Source organism: Lactuca virosa, chromosome 5 (assembly GCF_052849685.1).
Source record: "Lactuca virosa cultivar CGN04683 chromosome 5, Lactuca_virosa_CGN04683_v6, whole genome shotgun sequence".
NCBI classification, from domain to species: domain Eukaryota; kingdom Viridiplantae; phylum Streptophyta; class Magnoliopsida; order Asterales; family Asteraceae; genus Lactuca; species Lactuca virosa.
The window spans coordinates 321645830-321659576 of record NC_136430.1 but is presented as its reverse complement, the minus strand read 5'-3'; the positions used below and the strand labels follow the sequence as shown (position 1 = coordinate 321659576).

Sequence of the window (13747 nt, the reverse complement as noted above, 5' to 3'; positions counted from 1 at the left end):
TTGACTACGAAATTGATTGAGTTTGATTAGGAAACAACGATATGATATATATATTCTTGTAAAAATTATCACTTTTGTTGTTATTTCTTTGGAAAATTTGTTTAAAATCTTTTCAATAAAATGAATGAATATTTACTTTGTCAAATCGTCCATAGTGCTTACACACACACACACACAGAGAGAGAGAGAGAGAGAGAGAGAGAGAGAGAGAGAGAGAGAGAGAGAGAGAGAGAGAGAGAGAGAGAGAGAGAGAGAGAGAGAGAGAGAGAGAGAGAGAGAGAGAGAGAGAGAGAGAGAGAGAGAGAGAGAGAGAGAGAGAGAGAGAGAGAGAGAGAGAGAGAGAGAGAGTTCTCCAACGAAAAGTGTGAAAAATGAAACAAACAAAAAAAATTTACGTTTTTATAGCTGCGAAAAAGATGAAATCACAGATGGAATGTGCAATAGCAGATGAACTAATCCATCTGCGAACGTACAAGTCGCTAAATCATGGATGTTCTTGTACGTTCGCAGACGGCTTTGTCAAATCGCAAATGTACTTAATCCATCTGCGATTTTACAGACTATTTTTGTAATTGGGGTTTTTTTTGACTGTTTGCTACAAAGTAATTCACGGTTTTGGTTATATCTGTAATTTATTAATTTATCTATGGCTTAGGTGAGTGTTTAACGTTAAGTAAGCAAAGAAAGTGTAACCAGAGTTGGTAGACCAGAGCCGATCCACTTATACTACTTGTAACGAAGTAGATCTGATACCACCAAACCCAAGAGAACTTCGGAGAAGATGAAAGCCTTGGGATGGTGGTTGATGTTGGTAGGTTCACTTCGCTTGGCCTCTGTATGGTTTGGTTTCTTCGACATTTGGGCTCTCCGCCGCGCCGTCTTCTCTCAAACCACCAGTTAGTCCCCTTTCCTTTTTTCTAATTTACATCAATTTGTTATAATTCTTTATGCTTTAGCAATCGTCAGAGTCTTGGGTCCATGTTGAATCTTAATCATTTCAAGTCAATCGAACTTTTTCATCCTTCAATTCTCATCCACATTGATCGAATCTAAAACTGACCTAAATATCACCAATTAAGATCCTGGAACCCTCGGTTGCGAAATTGTAGCTACATTTGTTGACTTCTCGACGTCTTTACCTGAAATCAACTAGCTTTACTCCACAATCATCAGGTTTTACTTCTAATATGAACGAACCTTTTGTTTCGTATGCAGTGTCTGAAATTCATGGACGAACATTTGGGGTTTGGACGCTTCTTACTTGCACTATGTGTTTCCTCTGTGCATTAAACCTCGACAACAAACCGCTTTATCTTGCAACATTTTTATCCTTCATCTATGCGCTTGGTCACTTTTTGACAGAATACTTGATCTACCACACCATGGCCATTGGGAATCTTGCAACTGTTGGTGTCTTTGCAGGTATTAATCTCATGATATTATTATTCATTTTGTATCTTTATAGGTGAAATGAACGATTTGTATGTGATTGGAGTGATTGCCTCCTTCTGATAATTCCCTACCAAACAGGCACATCGATAGTGTGGATGTTGGTACAATGGAATGCCCATGAACCTCAAACTCCATTGAAGAAGGATTGAAAAAGAAAATGTAGATGATGACTCAAGGATCTGGTGATGATATTCATTTGTAACTTTCCTTCCGTGCTATATCTTTTCGTGGTTTAAAACGTTAAATTCTGATGCGATTTATGTTGGAGAAATTCTGCCATTTTTTTTTTGGTGCCAAAGATCACCTCTGAGTTGTGACTTATTTATGCATTTGTACTACAGACATCGAGTCCCATTCCCACTAATCATATTGACATAAGTTTCATTCTCATTTGGAAAATGGAGTACAAGGCTATCTTGTTATGTCCTATTATGCCAGTGTAAATAAACCATAAACCGGGCTTAAATGTTTGAAATCTATCACAATGATTCATTGCAATACTGGATTTTGGTAAAAAAAATTACAATGGTGTACGTCTCGGCCCTGATGTATGCAAAATAGCTTACAAATCAATCAAATCTAGTACCACTAATCCCCTGACATGAATGTCATGAATTAGTGGGTGTTTGGGATTGCTTGTTTAAAGTGTTTATTACCTTATTCTGGGTTAATGCCCATAAAGTGTTTGGATTGCAAAAATAAATTTCTATTTAGAGTAAATTACTGAAATCGAATCGTCTCTATGGTTTGGTCAAAATTGCATGTTTGGTCCCTAACTTCTTTTTTGCATTAAGATTGTTTCCGTGGTTTAATTTTGTTGCATTTTTCGTCCCTTACATACATAAAGTTAGGGACCAAACGTACAATTTTGACTATATCTTAGGGATGAAAAACGCAACAAAATCAAACCAGAGGGACGATCCGAGTGCAAAATAAAAGTTGGGAACCAAACGTGCAATTTTAACCAAATCATAGGGACGATTTTAGTAATTTACTCTTGACAAAATTGCAAAAATGGTCTCTGTGGTCTGTAAATTTTTGGGGTTTTAGTCCAAACCCTGAGTTTTTTGGATTCATGGTCTTTTTGGAGTGGTTTGTATGTGGAATTGGTCTCCGGACTTAACTTCCGTTAACTTGTTGCTGTTAACCGGCACATAAGGGTATATTTGTCTTTTCACTTCTAATGTACCATTTTTGCACTGAAAAAATATATTCCTTTTTTAAAAAAAATATTAATACGTATTTATTTATTTTAATAATTAAAAAATAAAAAACTCTCTCTCTCTCTCTCTCTCTCTCTCTCTCTCTCTCTCTCTCTCTCTCTCTTTCTCCCCTACGATATCCACCAAATCCAATAGCATCCACCAAAGTAGAACCGTAATGTTCTTCTGGTACACTAGACCGAACTGCCATCAATCAATTCATACCACACATACCATTCAAGAACACCCACATACAAATCAATTTATGGGGTTGAACACCCACAAACAAATTGATTTCCAGAAATGAGAACACACACATTCTCCAAAAACAAAAACACATGCACAAATCGATTTCGAAAATGAAAAAACGCAAACAAAACAAAAACTCAATATCTGATTCCATTTGTGGGGATTCATACACACAAACACGCATAATTTCAGTTTAGATTCAAATTTAGGGTTCCAATTCTTGAGTTACCATCTAAAAACCCTTGGCGAACAAATCTGGGAAGGAGGGGATGATGTTCACAGTGTGCCACTACAAGATGCAAGCTGTAAATCAAAAAATTAAATAGATTTTGAGGTAGCTGCATATTAGACTAAAACTGAAAGTCGTATATTTATTTCCATCTCTCTCTCATCCGTTTGAACCACCATCAGATGCCACATTCACTGTCGGAAGCCATTAGGTAGCTGGAAATTAGAGCTGTGGCAGGACACCCAACGACCAATCGACCATCAGATTTCTCACCACATCAGTTTCATACACTATCAAGCCCTATATAAGTACCAGCAACCACCGGAACATCATATTGTTTCCTTCTACTGTCGTTGTTGCCACAACCTTTCCCTTTCAACGCCATGGTCGCCTTGCTGTTTCCGATGTGAACTCCGACGAACAAACACCCTTTCCTTCCACCGCCGTTGTCGTCGCAGTCGTTTCCTTCCAAACCCATTTTCGCCTTGTTGTGTCTGATGTGAACCCCGACTAACAAAATCCTTTTAGCTTCTCAGGCGTTTCTCCGCTTTCAGATGAAACCACAATCTTCTAGATTTAGATCAAGATCTTTAGCGACCACTGGACCATAATGCTTCTCACCGACGGACGGGAGGTACAGAGTGACAGGAGTAAATTTAGGGGTGGGGTAAATTGGAGTTGGGGTTTCTAAAATTAAAGATGGATTTAGCAATAGAGAAGGGTGATGATTCGGGAAAGATGATGATGATTATGTTGTGTGCCCATTTCTCCATTCCCCAGAACATGAAATAATTTTTCAAATATGAAATCGAGTTTGGATCTAAAATGGAGAGAGAGAGAGAGAGATCTTTTATTTTTTAATTATTAAAATAAATAAATAAGTATCAATTTTTTTAAAAAAAAAAGAGGGATATATTTTTTTCAATGCAAAAATGCTCCTTTAGAAGTAAAAAGACAAATATATCCTCATGTGAGAGGCACACGAGGGGGTTAACAGCATCAAGTTAACGGAAGTTAAGTCCGGGGACCAATTCCACATACAAACCACTCTAAAAGGACCATGAATCCAAAAAACTCGGGATTTGGACTAAAACCCCAAAATTTTGCATACCACAGAGACCATTTTTGCAATTTTGTCTTTACTCTTCTATTTATTCCGGTGTGTTACAGGAATAAACTTTTCCTTTTTTTTTTTTTTTTAACTTATTAGAAACTCCTTATTAACAGTGAAAACTAAATTACAACTATAACAAAAAAGTCAAATGATGTCTTATAAGCAAAATTGTTAAACATTAAAAAACAATATATCAACTTATCATGTTTTCATACTATATAAGTTAATCTACCTCTTCTAATAAATAAAACCTAAAAATGATACGTGTCAGTTTTTTTAGAATATATCTTTGACACGTGGCATTTTTCTATGATTTTTATTATTTTCTTTTTTTTGGTAACAAATCAAATTCAATCCAAATTTTGAAAATACAAAATTTTATCCTAATAACATTATTATTTTATTTTGCTTAACAAATTAATTCATAATTACTTACAATCGACAATATCTTGGTTTTTTTTTACATTTATTATTATTTTTATTTATATAAAAATTTTAAATATACCGATCGTGGTTTCCACGTGTTATAAACTAGTCCGATAATAAACACTTCTACGCAAAAGCATAAGCTATTTTATAGGGTGAAATATTGTAGTATTTATTGGCCGAAATATACGAGTTATTGTTTTTAAAACCCTACAAACTCTTTCTTTTGGCTTTAATTGATCCTTAAACTATTTTTTTTGTATATTCTAAATCATTAAAGTCAAACAATCTATGTTAAGTAAACCATTTTGTAAATTTTGAAAGGGTCATCTGGTAATTAACTTGGTGTTGATGTGAACTTGATCATGAAAAGGTTAAAGTTTATGCTGATGTGTATGTACGTTGCCATGTAGAACTTGACTATAAAGAGGTTCACCTATGTTTATCGAGGTCCCTTCTTCCTCCCTCAACTCACTTCACATGTAGCTTGGTTTCAACTAGTTCTTAATACTTTTAATCAAAATCAGTGGTTACGTTCTTAACACTCATAATCAAAATCGGTGGACACCTACCCACTAAACTCGATATTTACACTGAATCAAACTCATGACTACCGAAATAATCAAGATTCAGTTTCAACATCTCCTTTTTCTCTGTAATCCTAACGCACGACACCATCCACCACACCACCATGATGATGACGACTAGGGCTGTAAACAAACTGAACGTTCGGCGAACCGTTCGTGAACTGTTCGGCGGGAAGTTCGTTTATGTTCGTTTATTTAATAAATGAACGAACATGAACACAAATTCTCGTTCGTTTAGTTAAACGAACGAACATGAACAATGGTCTCGTTCGTTCATTTACGTTCGTGAACGTTCGTTTATGTTGTTCGTTTACGTTCGTTTATGTTCGTTCGTTTAGGTTTTTTTTATGTTAATATATTTTCAATTGTTTTTTTATTACATTACTATATTATAGTTCATTTATGTTCATATATGTTCAATTGTGTTTGTTTATCTTTGTTCGTTTATGTTCGTTTAGCATGTTCACGAACATAAACGAACGAACATGAACAAGACAACTTGTTAAACGAACGAACATGAACAAGAAAACTCTGTTCGTTTATCCGTTCGTGTTCGTTCGATTGTTCGGCTAACTTAAACGAACGAACATGAACAAGCCTTTGTTCGTGTTCGTTTGGTTCGTTTACAGCCCTAGTGACGACAACCTCACCAACGCCACTTCTATGTCATCGCCAACCAACCACCGCACCACGACCTCACCATCATCGTTGATTCTCTTTATATCTTCAATATCAGATCGTCTTCATCATAAATTAGACCCTCCATTCCCATCCTTCCTTCCATCGAACACTATAATCTCACCTGTTGTGTTTCAAAGTTTGAGAGAGAAATCAAGAGTGAATGAAGAAAGTCATCATCATTTCTTACTAAGAATTACATGGAAGCAAAAATATATAACTGAGCTAAGTAACAGGAGAGTGACGTCATAACTAACTTAACTAACTCTTCTAACTGATTCTATTACAATGTTGAAGACTGAGATGTCCACGTCATCAATTCAACAGTAACCTGAAATACAATTCTTTTTGTGTAAAATAATTCGATGCATGCAATTGTTTTATTGATAGTTGACAAAATAATGGACATACTTTTTTCTGCATATTAGGTCATGAGTTAATGTAGTATCACAAGCATTTGCTTATGAAATACGGTTGTTAAATACTAGTTTTAAAACAAATTAAAATACAATGGCATTTGCATATTTGAATGGCACAATTTATTATAAATTACGTACCTGAACGCTTTCTTTCCATCCATCGAGTCCTAGGAACCTTATTAGACAACCCATATGTAGTCATATATAGAGAGTTGCTTTCGTGACAAAATTACATGGGTTATAAAAAAGAAAGTACATGCTTGGGAAAATGAATAAAGAATTACACAATCAGTAAGGCTTCTCGCCAGCATAGTTCCCTGGAGGGTCATAATTGCAAACAACCACGTAGGCCCAACCGTTATCGCATTGAGTCCTACCACATCCAATTCTTTTTGAATTTGCCCAAACCACTTGCGTATAATGGCCACACATCTTTCCTTCTTTACAGGTGTTTGAATCGTAGTCATAGTCTCTTTTCTCGTCAATCCACATCTGAGTCGCCCATAAAGCATTAAGATCTGGCCCCATACCCATATTTTCACCATACGGACTGTTATTGTGTATCAATTTACAATCTTTCCTTTGATCGGCCCAATTTTGGGCAACTTCTGCTAGTTTACGATCCCAACACAGAGGTTCCAAGCCAAATGCTTTTCGTATACAACTATGCATGAGTACGTAGTCTTCTGGTTCGCTGTGTGCGTCCACGCATGAATAATGTAGAATATTTGCTATTGTTACAGCAAGAACAAGCGAGATAATAATACGCCAGTTTCCCATGTTGCTATACGAGGCCATGAGAGTTTTTTGATGAGTTTGTTGGAATGTAATGAATCATTCAAGTTCGGATTTATATCCTTCACATATTGTGCGAGTATGGAGGAAATTAAAGTGAAACTCATAATAATATGAAGGGAAAGGGAGACACGTTGATGGCGTAACAAATTTCGAACTATTCCATTCAACCGAAACATATGCTAAACATTTCCACAGCTAGTAAATGTTAAACCAATAATTCTAATTCATTTTTCCACTTGTTGTATATATACCTCAATACCTCATTCTATCGATCTCATATTTATAATCATAAAATATATATACAATTATGGCAAGTATCATACACTCATATTTTGGAGACCTTTTTATCATTAATTTTCTAAAATATGTCCTAAGTATAATCATATAAGAAGCATTGAAGGACTATTAATTACCGTATAAGAAATATTACCATAATTAAATATGATAAATATTAATTATAAATAATATTCTTTTTAATTAATGTATTTTACATTTAGTTATAGTAATATTACACGTAATTAATGTTTATCACATTTAATTATGATAATATTTCTTATAATTAATATTTCAATTAATACTTCTTATATATACACACTACAAGAAATGCAGCCATTACCGACGACACTAATAGCAGCGACAACACCTTTAGCGGCGACTTTTCGAAAAGTCGCCGCTAATGGGGTTGTCGCCGCTATTAGTGTCGCCGGTAATGCCTACCTACCCAAATCCGCGTTTTCACGTTCTGGTGAACACCAACCGTTTGATCATTTTTCTAATTTAATGGCTGAGAAACTCGTGGAACGTACAAAACCAATACCGGCGACAATATGTCGCCGCTAAACATCTAAATTGTCGCCGCTAAAGGTCGAAAAAATGCGCCTTTTTTCCCTCTTTGTATGTCGCCGCTAAAGGTTGGATGTCACCGGTATTGATTCTTTTGTCGCCGCTAAAGGTCGATGCAGATTACTCCCACTTGCTTCCTCTTTCTGCTTCAATTTGCTCTCATTTTGTTCCAACATTTTCTCCAACGATTCTCCTTTCCTCCAACGATTCTCCCTCATTTAACAACATATAGTAGAAGAGATACCGTCGGCCACCGAAAACTTCCCCTCTCCGGCCACCGGCACTGTTGCTGCTGTCGATTTCCTTCTCCCGGTTCGTGTTTCCTTCCTCATCTCTTCCTTTCTTTCTACCTTAATGTCGATTTCCATAAGAGTTTGTGATTAATTGCATTTTTGTTTTCAAAAATCTCTTTTCCTCTCTGGTCACCATCACTACCGTCGGTAGTTGCTGTCACCTGCATCAACTACCACCACCATTGTTGCAGCACCGAAGACTCCAGTTGAAAGAGGGAAAAGTTTTGGGAACCACAGGTGCATTTTTTTGTAATTTGTTTTATATGTCTGCATTTGTGTGTGTATTTTGTATATATGTGTGTATTTCATATATGTGTGTGAAATATGTTATATGTGTATGTATTTCATATATATGTGTGTGAAAATTGTGTGTATGTCATATATGTGTGTGTAAAAAAAATACGTATATGTGTATAATGTATGTATGTATGTATTTGTATGCAATTTGGATTGTGTTCATAGTTGTTTTATGTGTATAAAAAGTATGTATATTTGTGTATAATGTATGTATGTGTGTATTTATGTGCAATTTGGAGTGTGTTGATGGTTGTTTTATGTGTATAAAAAGTATATATTTGTGTATAATGTATGTATGTGTGTATTTATGTGCAATTTGGAGTGTGTTGATGATTGTTTTATGTGTATAAAAAGTATATATTTGTGTATAATGTATGTATGTGTGTATTTGAATGCAATTTGGAGTGTATTGTATACAATGTGTAAAGTACAATGTCATAATGGAAAAAAGAAACAAAAAGCAAGTAGGACGCTATTATTGAAAATGTTATTTAAAGTAAATTACTATAATAGTTCCTATGTAATGTGTATTTGTAGATAAATTGGTAATTATTAGTTTGTTGGTTTGTTAGTTTGATTGTTGGTTTAACTTAAAAGGTTAATGTTAGTTAGATGGTTTGTTAATTTGATAATTTTAAGTTTGGTTTAAGTTAATAGGTGGCGGGAACAACGATCCGGAGTCTACTGTGAAATTTATAGGAGGGAACAACGGTGGCGGGGATGATGACACGTCGTATTAGATTTATTTTTTATTAGAGATTGTAGTATGATATAAATTTATAAGAATTTTGTTATTTATTTTGGTGTATGTATGGTATTATAAAACTTGGATCTTATGTAATCGTTTTTCTGCATTTAACGTATCGGTTTTTCTGCATTTAACGTTATTATGTATCGGTTTTTGGACAGCTGAAAATGGCTTCTTTTAAAAAAATAAATAAAAAAAGGCAATAGCGGCGACACTATTAGTGGCGACATTGGGCATTAGCGGCGACAATAGTATTAGGGGCGACACGTAGCATTAGTGGCGACATCATCATTAGCGGCGACAGTGAGCATTAGCGGTGACTCAATAGCAGCGACGTGTCGCCGGTAAAGCTATTAGCGGCGACTTTGGCGAGCAATAGCGGCGACTTTTGTCGCCGCTAATACCCTTTTTTCTTGTAGTGACATATTAGAAAATCCATTTTATCAATGTTTTTATAAGATGTAATCTACCTATCTAATAAAAGAGTACAATTTTGCCACGTGGCTTCATTTGAGCCACTCTCCAGTTTTTTTTCCTACTCATTTTGTCTAAGTGAAATGGCAAAAGTTCCCTTATAGCCTTTAAAACTCGCTCATTTTAGCCTTTTTTTTCCCCGCATGGTATAACAATCCTCTATTTTATTTTTAAGTATAGATTATCCCAATCAATCTTTTAGGTAACCATCAATCATATATATCCCAAAAAATCAGCCATGAACTTTGAATTCCAAGGCAAGAAATCAATGATTTATTCATGTTTAAAATTGATGGTTGCTTCTACCTCTATCGACGTTTCTTTTCTCGGCCATTAGTCAGTTGATTTGAGTGATTCGTGAATTTGTGAAATTTAGATAAATGAGTAATAACAATCGAAATATGATTCACAATGGACCAACTTGAGAATGAGTATTTCACTAAAATTTAGTCCATATTTGATACCAATAATAATCATAAAGATGAGGATGATGATTTTATGAGAAATTGCACTCGTGAATTGAGAATGAGTAGTACCAAATGAATCATGAGTAAGATAAGTTATAACCATCCATAAGAAAAATATGATGAGATATATGATATGCGAAGAGTTAGTATGTCATGGACTAGTAGTGCGAGACTTCAAGAGATTCCGAGGAAGAAATCTTTTGAAAGGGGAAAGACTTGTAACATGTGGTTCTATTAACATGTATTATTTACGAGATATGAATCTTATGAGGAGAGTAGATGAAATAGAGCATGGAATTACTTTAAATTTAAAAATTCTATTTAGAAAAAGATAGTTAAGAAATGTTGTAGAGCTAGTTGAGAGGATTTCGTGGATAAAAATATTGTCAAAAACGAAGTTTGTATAAAAAAGTTATGACCGTTTGAAGTTTATATGAAAGTACGTTGGTATTTTCAAAAATGTTAACGGAAGTCAAGTCAATGGTCAAATTTTGAAACTCACGACGTGACGGAAAGCTAGTCATGACATGACAGTATGCTTGTCACGACGTGAGAAGCGATGAGTCACCGGAGCGTTCGAGATTCATACGTGTCAAAACGAGAGTCTATTGACCCTCATGACGTGAGACATGCATGCTGACGACGTGAGATGGGTCAGATCAGCGAGACACGTCACAAAAGAATACAATATGTGTCGAGATCGGAGTGTGTTATATTCTCACGACGTGACACCTAAGAGGTCACGAGGTGAGGAGCGTCTAGCTATAAATACGAGAGTTTTCATCTCATGTGAGAGAGTTTGGCATGCGAGATCGGATATGCTGCTTGGGAGTCGTTTACGGGATATTATACCGGAGGAGTTATACTCATGTATGTGAGATACGGGGCTGAGTTACGAGACCGTGGAAGTATCTTTTACCCCGTTATTGTATAATTATTATATGCGATAGTTGTCGAGAATTGTTAGACCTAAGTGTATTATGGGTTTTAGTGATAAGATACTGTTACAAACCCGTTGGTAAGATTGTGATTAAATCTTATGATTATGGATATAGACAGGATTGTCGAGGTTATACATGCATCCCAATATTAGATAGTTACACATTATGAGAGATTTAGCAAATAGCTTACGGGTTAAGCATATTATGATTAGATTATGATATTTGATTATTATTGTGATAATTGGCCATAGACTATACATAGTGGTGAGTTGAGATAGGTTCTAAGGAACTTGTTATGTGATGGCTAGGTGTTACCATTATATGAACTGATAGGCTGCGAAGGATGGAAACCGAAACTCGAACTAGTCTGCAGACTGACTAGGTGAGTAACACTACTCTAACATCCATTGATGTATTGTTGTGATATATGGTGCATGATATATATGAGTAGTTATTATAGAGTAATTAATTGATATTAGAGAAATCGATTATTCTGATAGATAAATATATGACTGAAAGATTGATTTTGATTGATAAGATAGTTTATAATTGAGAGATAAACCAAATTAAAAGATAGATCATTCCTGAATAATTTCTTCTATTAGATTTGTGATACATATGATAACTTTGATATTTGTGATATGTAATATGTAAATTATATAAACATCTAAATAATAGATTATTGTTGAATGATTGACGAGTAACAAGAAATAAATCTTTTTTGAGAGGATGATTATAATTGGAAGAGGGATGTTTGATTAATATAGACATTATTGTAATTAGATCATGGGAGAGAGAGAGAGAGAGAGAGAGAGACCATATGATTGTGAGATTAATTAGGTTATAACCCGTATACTACACGGTTGATAAATTTAAATAACAAATAAAAATTATAGTGTTAATTATAAATAACCATAATTTATTTAATAACATTGTAAAAGATGATTATTTATCATAAAAATCTTTTTTTATTTATCATTATTTAACATGTAAAAGATGATTTTATATACAATAATTATGTTTTAAATTTTACATTTTATGTTATAATTACATTATTAAAACAATATATAAGACTTATTAGAATAGGATTATATATTATAATAAACTATAAATAATAAAAGAAGCTATATGTTATCTAACCCTCTTACTAACATAAAATATTATAAATAACTGAAAAACATTTGATGGTAATCTTTACAAGATAGCTATATCCATATCTATTGTCACATAAAAAATTACCAACATATTTTGTTTTTACCAAGTTAATATGACAAAGGAGATGATAAGTTACAAAGATGATTAAAAACCCATCATTGAAGTCTAAGAAGTAAGAACACACAACGAAAAACAAATAATTAGATTCTCTTTTAAAAAAAAACTTAATTAAAATTCCAACAAAAACCAAAGTAAATATATCCTAAGCAAACAAATATTCGAAACATGCCCACTAAGCATCCATTCATCATGGAACATAACCAAATCTAAATTCATGTAAAAAGAAAAAAGTGTTATAATAAAATATCAATATAGGCACAGTTTATTTAAATGATCTAAGTTAAGAATCAAGTATCAAATTAACTTTGCACCACTAAATTTTTACAGAGGTAATATCCAACAAGTAATATCCAAAAGGGATACACCAACAAACCTATGAAAGTACATTGATATTTGAAAATTTTTTAAAGTGCCATTTTTAATAGGAAAAACATAAATAAACACAAAAAATACACACATAAGACACACAATAGAGTTTTGAGAGAAAAAGAATGAAGTTTATACCAAAAACAACATCATACTTTTAAAGTAGATTTCTATTAAGGTATAGGTTAGTAGTGTTGAAATATAAGATGAATTTCAGTTGTGTCATCTTAGTACATATAACCTATATATAGGGACCTAAAATGTGAAGTTGATAAAAAAAAATCAATTTTTAGAGTTGTTTTGACTACACCTACTGTAAAGGTAAACATAGGAGAAGCAATTCGTTCTTTTTCATTATTTTGGCAATACACCTCCTGTACAGTAAGTGTTAGACATATTTTGGTCATTTTTGTTTCATTTTTTCTTTTATTTATCATATGCCTCAACCTAACCCACCGCACTTAAACGTTTAGATGTGTGTTTCAGTGTTTGTGATGGCTGTTTTAAAAGTAAACCCAATTATAGCAATGTACTTTGAAAGTACAATGCTTTAATAAGAAAAAATATCCTTTTAAAACTATTTTAAAGAAAAAAAACTTTGGAAAACCATGTTATAAAAGACCTTCCGAGTTCTTTTTTACACCTTTTCTTTTGCCTCATTTTCTTCATTTAAGAAGCAAGTCGTCCATATGCTTCTTCATTCCTTTTTTCTCCTTTTAAACCTTCAAAGAACAAATCAACCTTTACCAATAGCAAGATACTTTTTCCTGTTTTTGCCAATCACACACATTATACACTGAAAAAAATAAAAAAGGAAAAAAGAAAATGCAAAGACATAAATTAAAGTTTGATGCTATAATAATACATAATTAGAAGTAAAAAAAGAGTC

The 13747-nt window shown here is 33.8% G+C and overlaps 2 protein-coding genes across 2 annotated transcripts; one reads left to right on the top strand and one right to left on the bottom strand.

Annotated features, from left to right (window-relative positions):
* Nucleotides 1-674: 674 nt before the first annotated feature.
* Nucleotides 675-1842, top strand: ERG28 (ergosterol biosynthesis protein). Its single transcript, XM_079048678.1, has 3 exons — nucleotides 675-896; nucleotides 1216-1422; nucleotides 1531-1842. The coding sequence occupies exons 1-3, from the start codon at nucleotides 782-784 to the stop codon at nucleotides 1599-1601; spliced, it is 393 nt and encodes a 130-aa protein (XP_078904804.1). The 5' UTR covers nucleotides 675-781; the 3' UTR covers nucleotides 1602-1842.
* Nucleotides 1843-6156: 4314 nt separating this feature from the next.
* LOC145116557 (pathogenesis-related protein 1A-like) lies at nucleotides 6157-7167 on the bottom strand. Its single transcript, XM_079052894.1, has 2 exons — nucleotides 6495-7167; nucleotides 6157-6268 (listed from the first exon to the last, which is right to left on the bottom strand). Exon 1 carries the CDS (start codon nucleotides 7152-7154, stop codon nucleotides 6645-6647), a length of 510 nt encoding a protein of 169 aa, XP_078909020.1. The 5' UTR covers nucleotides 7155-7167; the 3' UTR covers nucleotides 6157-6268; nucleotides 6495-6644.
* Nucleotides 7168-13747: the final 6580 nt, after the last annotated feature.

Excerpts from the sequence above, each read along its gene's own strand:
- ERG28 (XM_079048678.1), top strand. The coding sequence starts at position 782 with ATGAAAGCCTTGGGATGGTGGTTGATGTTGGTAGGTTCACTTCGCTTG. Across the intron at positions 897-1,215 it reads CGTCTTCTCTCAAACCACCA|TGTCTGAAATTCATGGACGA; the intron begins GTTAGTCCCCTT and ends TTTCGTATGCAG. Across the intron at positions 1,423-1,530 it reads AACTGTTGGTGTCTTTGCAG|GCACATCGATAGTGTGGATG; the intron begins GTATTAATCTCA and ends CCTACCAAACAG.
- LOC145116557 (XM_079052894.1), bottom strand. The coding sequence starts at position 7,154 with ATGGCCTCGTATAGCAACATGGGAAACTGGCGTATTATTATCTCGCTT.